General features: G+C 40.7%; 1 protein-coding gene across 1 annotated transcript in view; it reads right to left on the bottom strand.

Annotated features, from left to right (window-relative positions):
- The window catches only part of HPSE (heparanase), a 39,560-nt gene that overhangs the window by 7,280 nt on the left and 11,478 nt on the right, over window positions 1–20,802 (bottom strand). Inside the window, exons 2-9 of the mRNA XM_517183.8 lie at window positions 19,371–19,516; window positions 16,499–16,624; window positions 10,247–10,420; window positions 7,868–8,036; window positions 7,177–7,224; window positions 6,549–6,642; window positions 5,992–6,098; window positions 3,310–3,424 (exon numbers count right to left, since the gene is read on the bottom strand). Of these exons, the coding sequence (XP_517183.3) occupies window positions 3,310–3,424; window positions 5,992–6,098; window positions 6,549–6,642; window positions 7,177–7,224; window positions 7,868–8,036; window positions 10,247–10,420; window positions 16,499–16,624; window positions 19,371–19,516 (979 nt within the window). The remainder of the gene's footprint in view (window positions 1–3,309; window positions 3,425–5,991; window positions 6,099–6,548; window positions 6,643–7,176; window positions 7,225–7,867; window positions 8,037–10,246; window positions 10,421–16,498; window positions 16,625–19,370; window positions 19,517–20,802) is intronic.

Genomic DNA, 20,802 nt, shown 5'->3' with positions numbered 1-20,802 from the left:
ATCCCAGGAGGTCAAGGCTGCAGTGAGCCGTGATTGTGCCACTGCACTCCAGCCTGGGAAACGAAATGAGACACTGTCTCAAAATAACAGTTAAAAAAATCTTAAAAAAAATTTATTTTAAAACCTTATTCCCCCCACCCCAATAAAGTAATGGATTAGGCAATGGTCATCGCTAGCTGTCAAGATCAAAACCAGACACAACCAGACATTCTGTGCTTCCAGAAGCAGATAATAAAGAATTCTTGCAAAAAAAATACAATTAAAAACCTGAATAAACTCAAGCTTCTAGGTATAACTACCAGTTTACAGGAAACACAGGGGACAGAGGAACATGCTAAATGATATCATAGGGAATAAATTTAGCAAACTCTATAATGTAGGAAATACTATAGAACAAATTACCTGTTTTTTCACATTAATAAATTACAAGAGATGAAAGAGAGGGAGGAAGAACTTAAAGATGAACAAACTTAAGAGACTTATCAACCAAATGTAATATATGGACCTTGTTTGGATTCTGATTTGAATAACTATCAACAATATTTTAGACAATAAGGAAAATGTGAGACACTGACAAAATATTTGGTGATACTAAGGAATTATTGTTATTATTTAAAGTATGATAAAAGTATTGTGTTTTTACAAAAAGGATACATACTAAAATCTGTATTTTTTTGAGACATGGTCTTACTCTGTCACCCAGGCTGGAGTGCAGTGGTGTGAATGCAGCTTACTGCAGCCTCAACCTCCTGGGCTAAAGCGATCCTCCTGCCTCAGCCTCTCATGTAGCTGGGACCACAGGCATGTGCCACCATGCCCAGATAAGTTTTTGATTTTTTGTTGCCGTAGCTGGTCTTGAACTCCTGGGCTCAAGTGATCCTTCTGCCTCAGCTTCCCAAAGTGTTGGGATTACAGGTGTGAGCCACCACACCTAGCACATACTGAAATATTTATAGATAAAGTAATATATCTGAAATTTGCTTCAAAGTAATCTAATAGGTAGGAGGTAAAAAATGGGAAGGATTACGGATTAAACGAGATCAAAGTATGCAGGAGGAAATTATATTTTCCTCCTACTCTTTAGTTCTTAGTTGGGATGGACCTCTGTAACAAGACAGAAAACAGGAGAAAAACAAACAGAAGCTTGTTAACATGTATATTAATACATGTATGTTAACAGAAAATACCAGGGAACAAGTAATTCTCAAAGAGGTGGCTTAGAACTCCAGCTTATAGAGCAAATTTTTGGACAAGAGACATGACAAAGGAAAAGGATTTTTAGTCTCTGGGGTGGCAAGTTGTGGGAAGGAAAATAAATGAGTATGTAATATAGATTCTTCTAGTGCCAGCTCTACACTGATAAGGGTCTGAAGTTATCTTCAGTGATTAACTCTTGTTTTTCCTGGTAGAAAGGGAAGGAGGGGGACTTTTAAGATTCATGTCCTGCTTTTAGGCAAATGGAGAAGGACAGAGAACTTTTCTTCTATGTGTTTCTTCCCAGTTGCCTTTAGCTCGAAATAATCCTTATGCCAAAGTGGCATATTTTGGGGTGGCATATTCTAGTCTCCTAAAGTGGGTTCATATACTTTCCTCTGTATTTTGTATATGATTAAAATTTTCTATAGTAAAAGTTTTTCTTAAAAAACTGCGGATCGGTGGTGGGCACAATGGTTCATGCCTGTAATCCCAACACTGGGAGGCTGAGGTGGGATGATCACTTGAGCCCAGGAGTTTGAGACCAGCCTGCACAATACAGTAAGACCTTGTATCAATTTTTAAAATAATAAATAAATAAATCACCATTCAACACATACCCCAACTTTCCTTCTTGAAAGTAGAGGGAAAGTAGACTTAACAAGACAAATGGCTTTTGTTTCTCTGCTTAAATTCCACTTTTTCACTGGAGACAAGAGTGGAATCAATGTTTTCAAAGGAGACATAAGCATGGGTCAATGACTGGTAGGGTAGAAAGTATGCAGGCCTCAGAGGCAGGATTTGAATGGGATTTTTAAGAGTAACATAGGACTACAGTGTGGCTTCCTGTAAATCATGCAACCTCTTCTCAATTTGAACTTCCTTATCTAAAAAATGGATCCAAGATACCTGCCTTGCCACCTCACAGGACTGTCATGCAAATAAAATAAAGTCACAGACATGTAGAGTGAGTTTAAGTCTAATTCTCTTGGATCTACAAGTGAGAAGGGTACCATTTACTCTTGCACATTTTTCTAGCTGACTGAGAACCTTGAAGGAGAAGCATATTTAGTGCATATACAAAGAGTTTGTAAGGCAAAGGTTTATGTCTGGGCCCTGGGAAAATTTGGATGAGATAAAAAGGTCAGGAGTAGATTTTGAATGTTTGTCTGGTGAAATTACTATGCTTAGTTTAACTCTATACATGACAGAATATACTTGGGGAAAGATAAATTCCATTTTTGTAAGATCACTTTTCTAAGAATTTTCTAAAAAAAGATGAGTAATATGTTCCACAAGCTTGGACCACTATAGATAAAAAGCAATTTTGTTGGGAAGTCTATCCACAAACCACAAAAGCCTAGCTTATATTTTCACATACGCTCTTTGCAAAATTTCTTAGCTTTCCTACAACATTCAAATAATTCTTTTAGGAATTATTCTTAGAAAATAGATATCTGCAAATGACATTTTAGACTATAAAAATCAAGGTCATGCTTCTCAGGGCTACATCTGTATTATCCCTGACATATATTTAGACATACAGATCTTCCATGAGGCTTTTTGGGAAGAAACATTTCTTGATTTAGCACCAGATACAGTTGGAGGAAGGATTAGAAATAAGACTTTATTCATAAATATCTTGAAGATTATTAACAACATAGTAAATTCTTAGCATGAGATTTTTAAGCAAACACATGGTACTGGCTCATTTTAAGGTTAAATAAATTACAATTTCATAACATAAAAAATGTTTTGAAGCTTTTCGTACTGTAGGCAATTATAACTTTGATTTACTTTGTAAAACATTTGAAAATCCAACTTATTTTGTCTTGTATAATGAATCATAAAATTTCAAATTATCCCCTTTTAAACAAAATCCACACTATACTGCAAATGGCTTACCTTTAAAAAGTTATTCCTAGCTCTTGATTTCTTCTCTTCAAATACACAAAAAAATGTTAGATTGGATGATATCTAAGGCTCCTTCTAATTCATCATCTCATGATTTGGCTAGTTACTGAGAGGACTGACTATTCATAGGAGGTTAACACCAGAGGTCCTGAGTTGACTTTAATCTACTGTACTAGAATTAGGAAAATAATGGTCACTTACGGGTAAAGGATCGAAGTTTTCATCCACTAAATGGTAGTTTCCTGCTCCAAAGAATACTTGCCTCATCACCACTTCTATTCCCATTCGGGCTGACAGGCCCAATTTATCCAGCCACCTGGGACAGAGCGAGACCAAGCTTTCTTGAGGTTTGGAAACAAAATCGCTCAATTCTAATTGCACACCATCTTGATTTTATTTATGTATTTATTTATTTACTTATTTATTTATTTAGAGACAGGGTCTCACTCTGTCACCCAGGCTGGAGTGCAGTGGCGTGATCATAGCTCTCTGCAACCTCAAACTCCTGGGCTCCATTAATCCTCCTATCTCAGCCTCCCAAGTAGCTGGGACTGAAACCGCCTTTGCAAAAATTATAACTGAGGAAATTATGACAGTGAAAGAGATCAGACCTCATTGACTCCATCTTGCTTCTAACCTTTAAGCTGTCCTTCTTCATTCCTGGGTGTAGGCTGAACTAACTTTGGGAAGAAATTCAGTTCATGGTTTGACTCTGAAACAAAAATGATAACAGCCCTTTTCTGAAAAGACCCCCTTCTTGCCTGGGGACAAGTCTACCTTTGCAGGACTAACAAATTAGCTACAACATTAGAGATTACGGTTTAGGGATAATGCAGCCTCTGGCTCCAAGAGTCTGAACCTCCCCAAATTGTTCCTGGGGATAACATCACTGTTGTAAAACCTAAGATCAGTGCTTGAGATATCTTGCAGACCCTGAACTGGGTGGATCATTTGAGACCACCCAGACCGGTAATCTGGCCCAACCAGTTCTGCCATCCCATCCAGGAACAGAAGACAGCAAGAAAACCTCACTTCCACTCCCTGTGATTCCATCTCCAACCTGACCAATCAGCACTCTCCACTTCCTAAGCCCCTACCGGCCAAATTATCCTTAAAAGCTCTGATCCTCGAATGTTCGGGGAGACTGATTTGAGTAATAATAAAACTCTGGTCTCCCGCACAGCTGGCTCTGCATAAATTACTCTTTCTCCTTTGCAATTCCCCTGTCTTGATAATTGGCTCTATCTAGACAGCAGGCAAGGTGAATCTGTTGGGTGGTTACAGGACCACAAGTGCATGCCACCATGCCTGGTTCTGGTTTATTGATCTTTGAGGGAGGAATTAACAGGAAGCCAGAAAAGTGTCATCAATTATAAATAAGTCATTTAAATGAAATGGCAACTGCATGCAGCAGCAGCAGCAGCAGCAGCAGCAGCAGCAGAATCCCTCCCTTTACATCTTTCCATATGATAACAAATCCTAGAAGACTATTACCATGCTAGAGGTATCCCTTTCAGGGTGAGACAACTTCCACAAAGCAGAGTAGACAAATTCCCACCTCTATAGACAATTCCTGGTCCTATGAGGTCCCTGCACAAACAATGTGTGAGGGCTGAAGAAAAAGTGGCAGTCAGCGGGGGGTAAAATGTAAAATAAGCAGAATTGCACCTAAGCTATTATGAACACCTCTTCCCACTTCTCATTCTCTATCCCCCTTCTCCCCGACACCCCAGATCTTTAGTTAATGGCAAAACAAACATCTCCATTCTTTATTCCTCTTGCTTCCATGGGCATAAAGGATTTGTGATGTATTCTAGGCTTATAAGAATGAGGGTGAGAGAAAAAAGAATGAAGTTGGAAGAGAAAAGAAAAAAAATCTCAATGTGAGGATATAGCACTATAGATTAAAAGCACTAATAGAGTTACTAAATGTAACTAAACCAGTATTTTAAAGCAATCAAGTTTGTGGTGTTGGACAATGAGATGATTTAACAAATCTTTATATTTAATGATAGCCCCTCTGGTGGGACCTCATACTTTAGGCTCTAAACTTCTTGGGAATCTATGAATTATAGCTACATACACTAAGTATCCTCCTGAGAGACAAAGCTGTAATATGCTGTAACTTGCATTTTTTTTTTTTTTTAAGAGACAGGGTGTGGCCGGGCGTGGTGGCTCATGTCTGTAATCCCAGCACTTTGGAAGGCTGAGGCAGGCAGATCACTTGAGCTCACGGGTTTCAGACCAGCCTGGGCAACAAGTCAAAACCCCGTCTCTACTAAAAATACAAAAATTAGTCCAGTGCGGTGATACTCCTGTAGTCCCAGCTACTCAGGACGCTGAGGCAGGAGAATCGCTTCAACCCGGGTGGCAGAGGTTGCAGTGAGGTGAGATCGTGCCACTGCCCTCCAGTCTGGGTGACAGAGGGGAAAAAAAAAAAGACAGAGTCTCACTCTGTTGCCCAGTCTAGAGTGCAGTGGCACCATCATAACTCACTGCAGCCTCAAACTCCTGGGCTCAAGCAATCCTCCCACCTTGGCCTCCCAAAGTGTTGGGATTACAGGGAACTACCATATCCGGCTATATGCATTCTTTTACAGTGTACTTCTTTAGAGTAAGGACTACTTGACATATTTATGGGCCATAATTAAAGGACAAAATTTCTAAAACAATTCATCCTTATAGTGATTAATTTGGAACACTTGTTAAAGATGTCCCTCAAGCTTTAGTAAATCATTTTCTTGCAAAATCTGGCATGAATTTTGGGGCTCAGCCACTGAAACGGTCTTTGATCTGCTTTTTGGCTGGGGAGCTATTTCAGCAGAATAGAAGGATGGAGAAGAGCTGCACTCTGACCCCTAAGGCCAGCGCTGCTTCACTCACATAAAGCCAGCTGCAAAGGTGTCGGATAGCAAGGGCGCTCCGCCTCCATATGCAGAGCTTGTTTCTCCTAACCAGACCTTCTGGCCAGGCCTGGTGCTCTCAACCACCTATAGAACAGAAAAGTATCCATGGTAATTGCAAAAAAGCTGACCTGTGGTTTCAACTGTGGTGTTGAAGATTAACAGCATTCAAAACTTTGTATTCCTAGACCCACCCCTCCTATATAGTTATAAAATATGTTCATAGTCATTTAGGTCTTGGGAAACTTTCTTTTATTGAAATAGTAGGCTGTGGAAGGAACATGAAGTGAACCAACCCATTCTTATCATCTATGTGAGTTAATTCTACTAAAGGCTATTGGAAATATTTCAAATTTCTAATCACGTACATGGGGTAAGACCCAATGCTAAGGGGAAAACTAACAGTGGATAAGTCATAGTGCTTGTTCTCTAAAATTAGAAAAACATGTAAATATACATACCTATAGAATTTAGAACTAGCTAGACTATAAAATAAGGATTCTGGTTTTACATTAAAAAGTTTAAAAAGACTATTACCTGGAAAACTTTTTGCACAGATGAAATAAAAATGTCCAATACGTCGGGGTTTAGAAAATCTTCCTTGGTAGCAGTCCGTCCATTCAAATAGTAGCTAAATTACACAGAAAATATTCAGAAAAAAAATAACAAATTTTACTTTCTGCTTTTAGGTTAATTGCTGACCTTATTCTCCTTCTTACCTCTCCCACTCACCTGTTACTAAAAAAAGGTAGAAGTTCTACTAGGGAAAGACCAAGATGGAAGGGAGTTATGAGGAGGAGTCCATTCTATGCAAGTAACTAGAAATCAGTTACTCTGTCTTGAAAAAACACAGTGGCAAGTACATGTACTCCTGGGTTACTGGTTCTTTGGCAAGCAATTGGTTTTAGCTACTTATATGTTCCATGGGTTAATTGGCACTGTTCTTCTGTATAAAGTGATCTTTATAGAAACCACTACATTATTTAAAATAACTTTAAATTTTTTTATTAATATTAAAATTGGAGTACAGTGCTACTTGAGACACTATTTGTTTCTTATTTGAACTGCAGTCAATTGGCAGTTAAATGAACTAACTTTTTGAATACTAGGTAATAAATAAAGCTAGCCTTACTTTCCTAGTATTAAGAATAGGAGACATACTTACTGATGCCATGTAACTGAATCAATCACTTCTCCACCAGCCTTCAGGAAGCTAGAAAAAAAATTTTATTATCACTCAGTCATATAATACATATATATGCACAATATATGCATGAGAGTTTTATTCCCTAGAAATGGGCTGGTTACTGCTTTAGGATCAGGTAAACACAAACTTCCTAATTTTGATAGCAAATTTTATCATAGGTGACATTTGCCTCAGATCCCTTGATATTCTGAACCCGTCAAAATTTCCTTTTTTTGGTAAATCATGTATTCAGGCATCAGATTGTTTAATAACATGTGGACTATTGAGGATTGTCTACCAGAGAGAATTTTTTTTTTTTTTAAGAAAAGTGGTGGCTGGGTGTGGTGGCTCATGCCTGTAATCCTGGCACTCTGGGAGGCTGAGGTGGGAGGATGGCTTGAGCACAGGAATTCAAGAGACCAGCCTGGGCAACACAGGGAGACCCCATCTCTACAAAAAAAATTTTTTTAAGTAGCCAGGTGTGGTGATGTGCACCTGTAGTCCCAGCTATTTGTGGGACTGAGATGGGAGGATTGCTTGAGCCTGGGAGGTCGAAGTTGCAGTGAGCCATGATTGTACCACTGCACTCCGGTCTGGCTGACAGAGTGAGACTCTGTCTCAAAAGGAAAAAGAAGAAAAGTAAAGTGATTCTGCATCCTCTAGTTCCTACCTCTTCAGCATCTTAGCCGTCTTTCTTCGAGGCTGACCAACATCAGGACCATAGAGTTTTGCATTTTTGAAGGTGGACTTTCTCAGAAGTTTATGCAATTGAATAAAATCTTCTCCTAACTGCGACCCATTGATGAAAATATCAGCCTTCTTAAGGAAACTGTTAGGTTCTGAAAGACAGCAATTCTCAAAATATATATCGAGAAATGTTGTATTTAAAAGCAAACATACAGCAGTATATAAAAGCAACAAAACATTTTCCAAATTACAAAAACTTGTAATTCAAAGTCAAGAAAAGTAAAACCAGGTCTGGCGCTATGGCTCATGCCTGTAATCCCAGCATTTTGGTAGGCTGAGACAGGAGGATTCCCTGAGGCCAGGAGTTTGAGACCACTCTGGGTAACATAGTAAAGCCCTGTTCCATGGGGAAAAAAAAAATTAGCTAGATGTGGTGGTGCATGCCTGTAGTCTCAGCTTGGGAGGCTGAGGGAGAGGATCACTTGAGCCCAGAAGGTCGAGGCCATAGTGAGCCATGATCACGCAACCGCACTCCAGCCTGAGTGACAGAGCAAGCGTCTGTCTCAAAAAATAAAATAAATAATTAAAGTAAAACTCATAGTTATAAATAAGATACTCCAGAAAAACAAAACAAAAATTTTAACTGTATAACTGAGATATGAGGGTCTATTAAACAATTTGAAGTTAATAATGAGGGTAATAAACCAATGGATATGGATATCTGGGAACTAGACTATATTCCATATCTAATAACTTCATTTACTTTGGAAAAAAAGGTTTGAGACCGGGCACAGTGGCTCATGCCTATAATCCCAGCACTTTAGAAGGCCGAGGCAGGAGGATTACTTGAGGCCAGGAGATCGAGACAAGCCTGGGCAACACAACCAGACAAAAGAAAAAAAATTGGCTAGGCATAGTGTAGTCCTAGCTAATCAGGGGGGCTGAGGTGTGAGAGATTGCATGAGCCCAGGAGTTGGAGGTTACATTGAGCTATGAACACGCCACTGCACTCCAGCCTGGGTAACAGAGCAAGATCTTGTCTGAAAAAAAAAAAAAAAAAAAAAGTTTGAGCAGGAAGAAGACTTGTGCTTATCCTATTACTACATTTCATTTCCCATTTAATCCTTATTTCCATTGGTTGATATGTGGAAAAAGCACTCTATGTTTTGAATAAATGTGGCGAATCATGAATACTTATAGTTAAAATTTACAAGTTCTTTGCAAAAAAAGAGTGAAGAAGGAGACAGTCAGGAGCTTGACCCACGTAGGATTCTATACTGGCAAGTTCTAGACCGCTTGGGCAGGTAATGAAGGTTGCAATGGGATTACTGAGATTAACTGACACATTTGAGAAACTGAGAAAGGAAGGGATGAATAAAACAAACTGCTGACTTCCCAGTTTTGCTGAGTCCAGCTTGCCAAGCATAATAGGGTTAAGTGATTCTGAAAATCTCAAGGGAACTTTGGAGCTGGGAACGTTGCTGGCTCCAACTGGTTCTCACTTCAAATGTAACATAAACTGGGATTAGCAATAATAGGTTCTGGAATAAATACAGTAGGAGTTTCTGCCACATGCACTTCCAAAAGTTGCATTGTTGAGCACTTGCAAGAATGTGCCCAGGCAGAAGTATATTTGCTAATAATAAAAAGAGTGTTGGCCGGGCGCAGTGGCTCACGCCTGTAATCCTACCACTTTGGGACGCCGAGGCGGGCAGAGCATGGGGTCAGGAGACAGAGACCATCCTGGCTAACACGGTGAAACCCCGTCTCTACTAAAAATACAAAAAAATTAGCCGGGCGTGGTGGCGGGTGCGTGTAGTCCCAGCTACTCTGGAGGCTGAGGCAGGAGAATGGCGCGAACCTGGGAGGTGGAGCTTGCAGTGAGCCGAGATGGCGCCACTGTGCTCCAGCCTGGGCGACAGAGCGAGACTCCGTCTCAAAAAAAAAAAAAAAAAAGTGTCATAAGAAATAATGCTAGCCGGGCCTGGTGGCTCACGCCTGTAATCCCAGCACTTTGGGAGGCCGAGGAGAGCAGATCACGAGGTCAGGAGATCAAGACCATCCTGGCTAACACAGTGAAACCCCGTCTCTACTAAAAATGCAAAAAAAAAAAAAAAAAAAAAAAAATTAGCCGGGCGCGGTGGCGGGTGCCTGTAGTCCCAGCTACTCGGGAGGCTGAGGCAGGAGAATGGCGTGAATTTGGGAGGCAGAGCTTGAAGTGAGCCGAGGTGGCGCCACTGCACTCCAGCCTGGGCAGCAGTGCGAGACTCTGTCTCAAAAAAAAAAAGAAAAAGAAAAAGAAAAGAAAAGAAATAATGCTAGTGGGGAATCTCATTAATGAATTGTTCCCTGGGGTACTCACCATTGCCTAGTTCCCAAGAAATGTTATACCCCTTGGAAGAGCAGTAGTCCAGGAGCAACTGAGCATTAGAACTGTTCCACTGCAAATCTGCTGTTCTTAATAACGCATTTAGGCCAAAGATCAAGTCCAGTCCTGAGCAGTTTGCAAAAGTGTATAGCACATCTACAGAGCTTCCTAAAAGAAAAACGTCACAATTTAATGGTTAGATTGGCACCACAATGAAAGGCCTCCAGATTCGCTTTTCATAATGAATAACTATTTCTGTTGTTAAACTGAAGAAATTCTAGTTCTAATAAATGATTATAATTATGTTTTTGAGACAACAAAATTGGACAAATTAAAAAAAATCAATCTGACTTCATTTGCTCCAGCTGTTGAATGAAATCCCATGGAAGATACCAGAAGCTCTAGTCTGACACTTAGGTTTTGTTCAAGTGACATCAGGAGAATTGGGGAAGCCACAATTTATAGCTCAGTGCTCCACATGCATAGCTAGACTGTCATTAGTTAGCATAAACCCCACTCTTCATAATCTAAATATCTCTAGTCACAAGTTCAGTTAAAAAATATTTTGATAATTTTAATTATATTTAAAACAATTTTTTAAAAAATTCCTGTATATGATTTATTAATTTAAAATGAATCAAATTTTACATTAAAAAATTGGCCTAGAGTTATAGGACTATGGTTTCCAAACTCTGTGCAAGGCAAGCTGGGGAGCACCAGTGAATGCATGGGTACAGCTGCAGGATTTAGCAACTAAAAGTGCAGGGCACCTAGTTAAACTTGAACTTCATATAGACAATAAATAATGTTTAGTGTATGTCCTATGTAACCATTAAGAAATACTTCACACAGGGGCCAGGTGCAGTGGCTCATGCATGTCATCCTAGCACCTTGGGAGGCAGAGGCGGGCGGATCACTTGAGCCCAGGAGTTCAAGACCAGCCTGGGCAACATGGCAAAACCACATCTTTACAAAAAACACAAAAATTAGCCGGGCATGATGGTAAGCACCTGTAGTCCCAGCTAGCTACTTGGGAGGCTGAGGTGGGAGGATCACCTGAGCCCAGGGAGGTCAAGGCTGCAGTGAGCCATGATCATGCCATTGCACAGCAGCCTGGGCAACAGAATGAGACCCTGTCTCAAAAAAAACCAAAAAAACAAAAAAAACAAAAAAAAAAGTAAAGAAAAGAAAAATAATTAACATGAAAATAATTATTTATCTGAAATTCAACTCTAACCAGGCAGTGCTATTTACAGAGGCACTGTAGGATCTTTTAAGTTTGCAAGGAAAAAAACATCAACATCTATTGGACAGCATTACTATTGGACCTATTACTATTAGGTTGTGTAGACCTTACAATTTAATAATCAAAATACAGGTATTTTTTGTGGCCTAGGCATGCTTTAAAAAGTTTTCTGCGATATTAAGGTGCCATAAGTTTGGGAACTTCTGTACTCTGCTTTTTAAACTATTAGCTGTTCTATTACCACTTTTTGAGAGTGGCAACAATATAATTTTAAGTGTTGTCTTTAAATTGATTATCATATGCATAATAAGTCCTTCCAATTTTCATGTATATCTATAGTCGTTTGTTAAAGAGTAATTCATTCCTGAACTCTTGTAGTTAAAAAAGAAAGATCTCTATCTATCTGGCAAACTTACACCCTTTCTCCTTAAAAGTGGCTTTTTGTTTTGTTTCTAAGTCTTTGGCCTGAATTACTTGAATAACTATAGAATAATATTAAATATTAGCTATTTAAGCTGGGTGCAGTGGCTCATGCCTGTAATCCCAGCACTTTGGGAGGCTGAGGCAGGTGGATCACCTGAGGTCAAGAGTTCGAGACCAGCCTGCTCAATATGGTGAAACCCCGTCTCTACTAAAAATACAAAAATTAGCTGGGTGTGGTGGCATGCACCTGTAGTCCCAGCTACTTGGGAGGCTGAGACAGAATTGCTCAAACCCGGGAGGTGGAGGTTGCAGTGAGCTGAGATTGTGCCACTGCACTGCAGCCTGGGTAACAGAGCAAGACTCTGTCTCAAAAAAAAAAAAAAAAAAAAACAATTAACTATTTAATATTAACTATAAAGACCACTAGGCAGAAACAACTCTTGCAAGCTGCTTTAGGTATTTTGATATTTGCTGTGTCACCCACTTCCATAATCTGCTGCCTACCATCAAGGAATGACAGACATTTGGGTTTGAAAAGCTCCCTAGAGTCCTGTGACCCAGCATTCTACTGGATCTTAGAGCCACAGTTTAGGGCAGTATGGAGGCTTTAGGATCATCAGCCTATGCTTAACCTCCACCCTCATTTTTCTAGGAGGAAACTGAGATTCAAATAAGTTAAGTCTTTGCCCAATATCACGCAGCCGTTTGGTGGCAGTACCATTACTAGAGTCTGTTACAAGGAGTGAGTGACCTGCTTTAGTCACACATTATAGGCTTTTATATTGCAAAATCATGTTGTAGGAAGTGCCCTGGATCAGAAATCATAAGACTTGAGCTCCAGGCACAACTCTCCCACTTATAGACTATAATATGATCAGGGGTAATATCTTTGCCCGACAGGAACCTCAGATATGGATCTAAAGTCCTGGGACAAGCACCATCACATGCCTTCGCCATAAAACCAAGGTTGAAATGACATATGTGAAAACTGTCTGTAAATCACAAAAAACCCTTACAGCTAAATAGCACTTTGTACTAGCCCTGAACAAAGATTATAGCATTTTCAAAAAACCTGGAATGCTTGCACTCATACTTTACCCTTCCTCCATTTCTTCATTCTTCCAAATGCACTTGGAATTTACATAGCTCGAAATTCTATTATACACCCCCTATAACATAATCAACTGTAACATCTCCTGGAATAGAGGCTATTGACGACTGAGTTCAAATCCATTCTTTTTTTCTTTTCTTTTCTCTCTTTTTTTTTTTTGAGACAGAGTATTGTTCTGTCGCCCAGGCTGGAGTACAATGGCATGATCTTGGCTCACTGCAACCTCCACCTCCCGGGTTCAAGTGATTCTCCTGCCTCCACCTCTGGAGTAGCTGGGACTACAGGTGGACGCCACCAAGCCCGGCTAGTTTTTGTATTTTTAGTAAAGACGGGGTTTCACTGTGTTGGCCAGGCTGGTCTTGAACTCCTGACATCAAGTGATCCACCTGCCTCAGCCTCTCAAAGTGCTGCGATTACAGGCGTGAGCCACCACGTCTGGCCACATCTACTTTAAAAAAAACAACAAAAAAAACAGAAGGACCACCTAGCCTACTCCTTCCCCAAAATACGAAGAACAATTTAAAACTTACAATTCATTATCTTATTCCCAATCCTTTCCAGACTCTCATCTCTTACTGTATAAAGAGTGGAGAGATCCTTGGAATGAAGATAACCAAGACGACACATTGAAAAAAATGGCAGATCTTTCCCTTGGACTGTACCATGTAAGTCTATGTCAGCATCCAGTGTGGGCCTGGGTGTAGGCAACGGAAGAATGGGGTGATGAGGGGAACAGGAGGAGAAGAGGAAGTACAAAGAGTTAGCTCACTCAGGATGATTACTTTAATAAGGGAGTCATCCTTTCTGCAGTCACACCCAGAATTACATCTGTAACATTGCTTCCTTTTCCTGCTCAAACAGGTTTAAAATGTGAGTCTATATTCTCATGACAAATGTTTTTGTCATCTTCTACTTAAGTGGAACACACCATACAAGAGGACCTGTGTTAGAAAACTTACCTGTATCTTCTGGGACACCTGTTTTTTTTGTTGTTGTTGTTTTTTGTTTGTTTGTTTTTTGTTTTTGTTTTTTTGAGACAGAGTCTCACTTTGTCGCCCAGGCTAGCATGCGGTGGCGCAATCTCGGCTCACCACAACCTCTGCCTCCCAGATTCAAGTAATTCTCCTGCCTCAGCCTCCTGAGTAGCTGGGACTACAGGCGCCCGCCACCATGCCTGGCTAATTTTTGTATTTTTAGTAGAAATGAGGTTTCACTATGTTGGCCAGGTTGGTCTCGAACTCCTGACCTCAGGTAATCCACCCGCCTCAGCCTCCCAAAGTGCTGGGATTACAGGCGTGAGCCACAGCACCCAGCCTGGGACATGTGTTTTAAGGGTGCAGGCCACTAGCTAAGCAATGAACATGTCCTTATCTCAGCAGCCTTTTGCTACCTCTTCTTTTGTGGTATGTCCCCATGTCACTCAGCCATTACCAGTCTCAGCCACAGGTTCAGAACAATTTGTGGAATCCCCTATTGGCTTCTGAAATATTTGTCACTACAATGAGTAGGTGCCCAAACTAAACACGGAAGATTTCTGTTTCCATGACGTGCCCATGAAAACTGAAAATTTCGAGCCAGAAATCAAATGTTTACAAATGCAAATAAAATTCTGTGTTTGTTGTACCTTTTAGCATTGCCAACAGGGTGGCTGGACTTACACTAACTAACCTGGTTGCATAGTTAGCAAAGGAAGGCATTTCCCCTCGTGTAGGAACTATGAAAGCCAAGTCCTGGAGTTGGAAACCTACCATTTTGGTAACAGAAAGATCCTGTAAAGTAGTAAAACTTTCTTAGAAATGTAAGATACATTGGTATAATGTTTAATGCGACCCCCCAAGACTCACCTATATCTTCCGGGACATGTGTTTTAAGAGCAAATCCATTAATTACCTAATACAACTGGGTCTTCTCCTAGCAGAGCTATAATGATTTATTACAAATGTGGCCTTACTTCTGTGGTTCTCTGGTATGTGTCATTCCTTTAATGGGATCTGAAATGGCCCTGCCTCATGCCAAATTCCAGTCAATAATTAATTACACTTATTAAAGTGTCAGAGTAGATCCCCCTCTTAAAAATGCAAAAAAAAGTTTTTTAGAGGACAACATTAGCTATTAGCATATGCGCTATTTTCTGATTTCTCATGGATCACATTTTTTTCTGTACCATATACATAAAAAATGTATATAAATTTGAAATCCATCTGATACATTGAACTCCAGGTAGTATACAGTAAAATCTTACAAAGATAATTAATTAAAATAATATACTTTAAATAATGTTAACTAACCCAAACAAAGTATAGTAACTTCAAGATCATTTATTTTCAAAAGTCAAAAGAAGAGCTTGAAGTATCTGAGCAGGTTGTTTCTTTAACTGAGATATGGGAACATCATCCCTCAGTTGGGTATAAACATCAAACTTCAGATAAAAATATATTTCATAGTTAAAAAAGGATTGTGGCCAGGAGTGGTGGCTCACGCCTGTAATCCCAGAACTTTGGGAGGCTGAGGTGGGTGGATCACCTGAGGTCAGGAGTTCGAGACAAGCCTGGAGCCTGGCCGACATGGTGAAACCCTGTCTCTACTAAAAAATACAAAAAATTAGCCGGTTGTGGTGGCAGGCACCTGTAATCTCAGCTACTCAATAATCAATAATATGATCGGGGGTAATATCTTTACCCTACAGGAACTGAATAATCAAATATTCCTCATAATGAATAGGAGGCCAAGGCAGGAGAATCTCTTGAACCTGGGAGGCGGAGGTTGCAGTGAGCCAAGATTGTGCCATTGCACTCCAGGCTGGGCGACAAGAGTGAGATTCCATCTCAAAAAAAAAAAAAAAAAAGGGGGGGGGGTTCCTTGTTTCACTTGCTTTAAAGCCCCATGTGACAATGTCATCCTAATTTGAAGACTGGAAGACTGTTTTAGTGACTGAAAACATACTAATGGGTAGCTGAGCTAGCCCTGTGTTTGCAAAAGCCACAGAGGAAACAAAAAGAGAATGCTGCTTGGTGGCCAAGACTGTCTGGAGTGACTCAGGGCCCTCCTGCCTAATGCTCTAAACCAAGGCATACTGGGGGTTATTTCTGGGAGGGGGACGGACCTCAAGGTATGAATGATGTTCATGTTTTGCCCTTTATATGTCTGTATTTTAATTTTACATGAGGAATATATTCATGTTTTCCTTGACTCCGTAGTTTTTTAGAGCACTGAAGGTCATTGTTAGATCATGAATGACTGATTTATCTTTCATTCTGTGGCTACTAAGCAATGTCAGATAAAGAAAAAACAAACAAACAAAAAAACCAAAAAGCAAGTTTTGAGTTTAGGATTTCCCATTTGGGAAATGCTTCAGTATTTTCAGCTTTATACAACTTCCGTAGGACTTGCTAGATTGGTGCCCGAGTCCAACCTATTCAAATATCTTTGGGGCTGGAACATCTCTAGGGTGCCTTTCATTTCTTACTTGAGTAGGTGCCATTCTTGAACTTTTTCTGGTAGTGTTCTCGGAGTAGCAATTGCTCCTGGTAGGGCCATTCCAACCGTAACTTCTCCTCCACATCAGGAGGGATGGATCCATATTTGCAAATATCTGCAAGTGGAAGAGATCATTTAGAAGGTCTATTTTCACAGTGAGCAGACTGAAATCGCATATATTTATTTAGTTAGCTATTTATGTGACTAAAGCAGGATAATTAAGTTCTGGTTATGAAGTAGGAGAGCAGAGAAAAGGTATATTCTGTAACACATGTCAAATTTGCCGGCTCATGAATTACCACAAAGAAAACAACCAAGGGCAGGTTTCCTAAGAAATATTGAACATACACTGAACATGGATATGTTGGACATAGCTACAAGTTATTTAACAATTCAAAGGGCTCCTCAGAAGCTTGAAATTACTGGCTGGGTGCAGTGGCTCACACCTGTAATCCCAGCACTTTGGCAGGCTGAGATGGGCGAATCACTTGAGGTCAGGAGTTCGAGACCAGCCTGGCCAAATGGTGAAACCTCGTCTCTACTAAAATACAGCTACTCAGGAGGCTGAGGCAGGAGAATCACTTCAACTCACGAGGCGGAGGTTGCAGTGAGCCAAGATCACGTCACTGCACTCCAGCCTGGGTGACACTGGGCGACAAAGCGAGACACTGTCTGAAAAAAAAGCTGGAAATTACCAGAGAACTCTAATGAAGAAAACATAGTGCAGTTCTCTTAAGGTTCACTTTCAAAATCCATAGCAATTTGTTTTACATGGACTGTATCTGCAGTGTGGTGATTTCCTCTTGCCATCATGGGAGGTAGGATGGGTGGGAACCGTTGACTTTTTTTCGCTTTGAATTTGGTACCATCAGAGCTTCTGGGACCACAACATGTGCACTTGAAAAAATCCACCCTGGTCAGGCACAGTGGCTCACGCTTGTAATTCCAGCTCTTTGGGAGGCCAAGGCAGATGGATAGCTTGAGCTCAGGAGTTTGAGACTAGCCTGGACAACATAGTAAAACCCTGCCTCTACTAAAAATACGAAAACTTAGCTGGGCGTGGTGTTGTGTGCCTGTGGTCCCAGCTACTCGGGAGACTGAGGTGGGAGGATGGCTTGAGCCTGGGAGGCAGAGGCTGCAGTGAGCCAAGATCCCGCCATTGCACTCCAGCCTGGGCGACAGAGCCAGATCCTGTCTCAAGAAAAAAAAAAAAAGAAAAAAGAAAAATCCACACCATCCTGTCAGGCAGACCATTTCTTTATCACAAGACAGCAGGGTTGCCGGGTGCTGGCTGCCAGGGCCGGCTGACTGGCTGATGACTTCCTTTCTGGAAAGCTGCACACTGACTCGCTGGCGGCTGGTGCCTCATCCATCCCTGGGCTCACAGAGGATGTTTCAGAGGAACTTGGATAACCCCAGTTTCCCCCACCGACCATCCCCCTAGACACAGGATGAAGAAAACTGATGAGCAAAGGACAGTTTCCTGTCTACACTTATGAGATCTTTTGGACACAAATGACTGGTGGGAAAGGGCCAAGTCTAAATAGAAACTAGGTTGGGTGTGGTGGCTATGCCTATAATCCCAATACTTTGGGACGCCAAGGCAGGAGGATCACTTGAGTGCAGGAGTTTGAGATCAGCCTGGATAACACAGAAAGACTGTCTCTACAAAAAATAAAAAAATTAGCTGGGTGTGGTGACATGCACCTGTGGTCCCAGCTACTCAGGAGGCTAAGGTGGGAAGATTGCTTGAGCCCAAGAGGTCAAGGCTGCAGTGGGCCATGCTTGTTTCACTGCACTCCAGTCTGGGCAACAGAGTGGGACTCTGTCTAAAAAAACGCCCCCAAAACAAAAAACAAACCCATAAACAACTCCAACCTGGTATTCAAAGATAACCCATCTGTCTTTTTCTATTTTCTCTGATTACTATTCTGTCAATTTAGCCCCAATTACTGATGAATTGTTCTAAATACTTCATAACTGGATAAAATAAACAGAAGGAAAATATATAATATATGAAATAATCAAATATTCCTCATAATGAATATATACATTATATACGCATTATTATAATTCAGTGGTGTATACAATATTTTCAGTATTTTTTCTTTTTAAATTATTAAAAAATAGAGACAAGGTCTCTCTATGTTGCCCAGGCTGGTCCCGAACTCCTGGGCTCAAGTGATCCTCCTGCCTCAGCCTCCCAAAGTGTTGGGATTACAGGTGTGAGTCACTGCGCCCATCCTAGTAATTGTTAAGATACGATTTAACTTCCATTTGATGTCTGATAGCACTTCTGAAAGACAGGACAAATTTTCATGGCTCCCTAGGGCAGGTTTCTCAGGTGAAGGCCACAGCCTTTCAATATCAGAATCCCCTGACAAGCTTGCTAAAATCAGAATCTAACGTTGGAGCCCAGAAGTCCACAGATCTCGTTCACCCATATTCTATATTTAGAATAAATATCCTTCAATCTATCATTGTGTCTTTGGCTAGAAATACTCTCTTTAGTTTGACGCGATTCTACCCACTTGCTCCCTCCAAGCAGTTCTATCCTTCAGCTACAATCACTGTTTTATTAATATTTACTGTACAAGGAGCTCTCAGTTATATCCAGGATGCCTTTTTTTTTTTTTTTTTTTTTTTTTTTGTGAGGCCTCACACTGAACATGACAAACATCATGATAAGGAAACCTGCCCACTGCCTCCTCCTCTTGTTCAGATTCCTCCACAGGTCAGATGAGGGGAGAGGAAGTTAATCTCATTAATTGTTAGGTGTGAGAAATAACAGTTTTCTCAAAGCATTCTCATGACGGACTGACGTTAATTAAAATATAGAGTGAATCTTTAAAAATTTTCACCCTGGTTGACTTGAGATTGCCAGTAACTTCTCTCTTCAAAGGTTGATTCCTTCTTGGGATCGAAAATTAGGAAGTCTGTCTTGGTGCCACCAAACCTCAGGTACGCAGGAGACAAGCCTCTGGCCAAGGTACGAAGCTTTGGAGAACTGTTAGGAAGACAAGCAAGAAAGTATAACTATTTTTTCCAAGACGATCTAGTCAAACATTCTTACTTCCTTCTTTCCTGGTGGACCTATTTCTTAACATTTCCCTGTGCCAGACTTAGAGGAGGAAATCACATTGTTTTGTTTTTGAGACAGAATCTTGCTCTGTTTCCCAGGCTGGAGTGCAGTGGCGCGATCTCACTTCACTGCAACTTCTGCTTGCCGGGTTGAAGCAGTTCTTCTGCTTCTGCCTCCTGGGTAGCTGAGATTACAGGCAGTATTGTTTAATTTTTATTTGTTTTCTTATTGGGCATGATAGAAAGGGAATCATTGTTTAAAAGAGGAAGCATCTCAATCTGAATCTAATTGAAGGACTGATCTTCTAGGAACCTGAGGGCAATTTGTAGCTCTAATTCTGGCAAGAGCTTGTGTGTGTGTGTGTATGTGTGTGTGTGTGTGTTTGTGTGTGGAGGGATGGGGTCTTGCTATGTTGCCCAGGCTGGTCTCAAACTTCTGGCTTCAAGTGATGCTTCTGCCACAGCCTCCCAAAATGCTGAGATTACAGGCATGAGCCACTGTACCCAGCCAGGAGCTTATGTTTTAACTTGACAAGTAGGATGGTGTTCAACACTTAAAAAAACTCATAGCCTTTTATGATGGATGGGGAGAAAGAAATGATAGAATAGAAACTAAGGGAAAGACAGCTCTGCGTCTGTCTGAAAAATAGATCGTCCGAAACTATGGGACAGTAAAAAGATCAGCGGTTACCAGGGGCTGGGGGTGGAAATGCAGAGAGGGAGGGATGAATAGGTGGAGAACAGGGGATTTGCAGGGCACTGAAAATACTCTGTATGTTACTATAACGGTGGATACATGTCATTATACATTTGCTCAAACCCATAGAATGTATACCAACAGTGAACCCTGCCGTGAACTATGGACTTTGGGTGATAATGATGTGTCAGTGTAGGTTCATCAACTAGAACAAACACCTCTCTGGTGGGGATGTTGATAATGAGGGAGGCTATGCATGTGTGTGGGCAGGGGGTTTATGGGAAATCTCTGTCCTTCCATTCAATTTTGCTGTGAACCTAAAACTGCTCTAAAAAATAAAGTCTATTTAAAACACACACACACACACACAATTTGGTGAATGACTTTTTAAAAAGTCTTCACACACCTGTCTTTCCAGAGAAGTTTATAAATGACTTAGGATCTCTTCTCCTCTTCTTAACTCCTGCCTCCCTTCACCATTCCCCACCAAGGAAAATCATTCTTTTGTATTTAAG

Source organism: Pan troglodytes, chromosome 3 (genome assembly GCF_028858775.2).
Source record: "Pan troglodytes isolate AG18354 chromosome 3, NHGRI_mPanTro3-v2.0_pri, whole genome shotgun sequence".
Classification (NCBI taxonomy): domain Eukaryota; kingdom Metazoa; phylum Chordata; class Mammalia; order Primates; family Hominidae; genus Pan; species Pan troglodytes.
The sequence above is the reverse complement of the archived record's forward strand: the minus strand, read 5'-3'. Positions and strand labels throughout refer to the sequence as shown.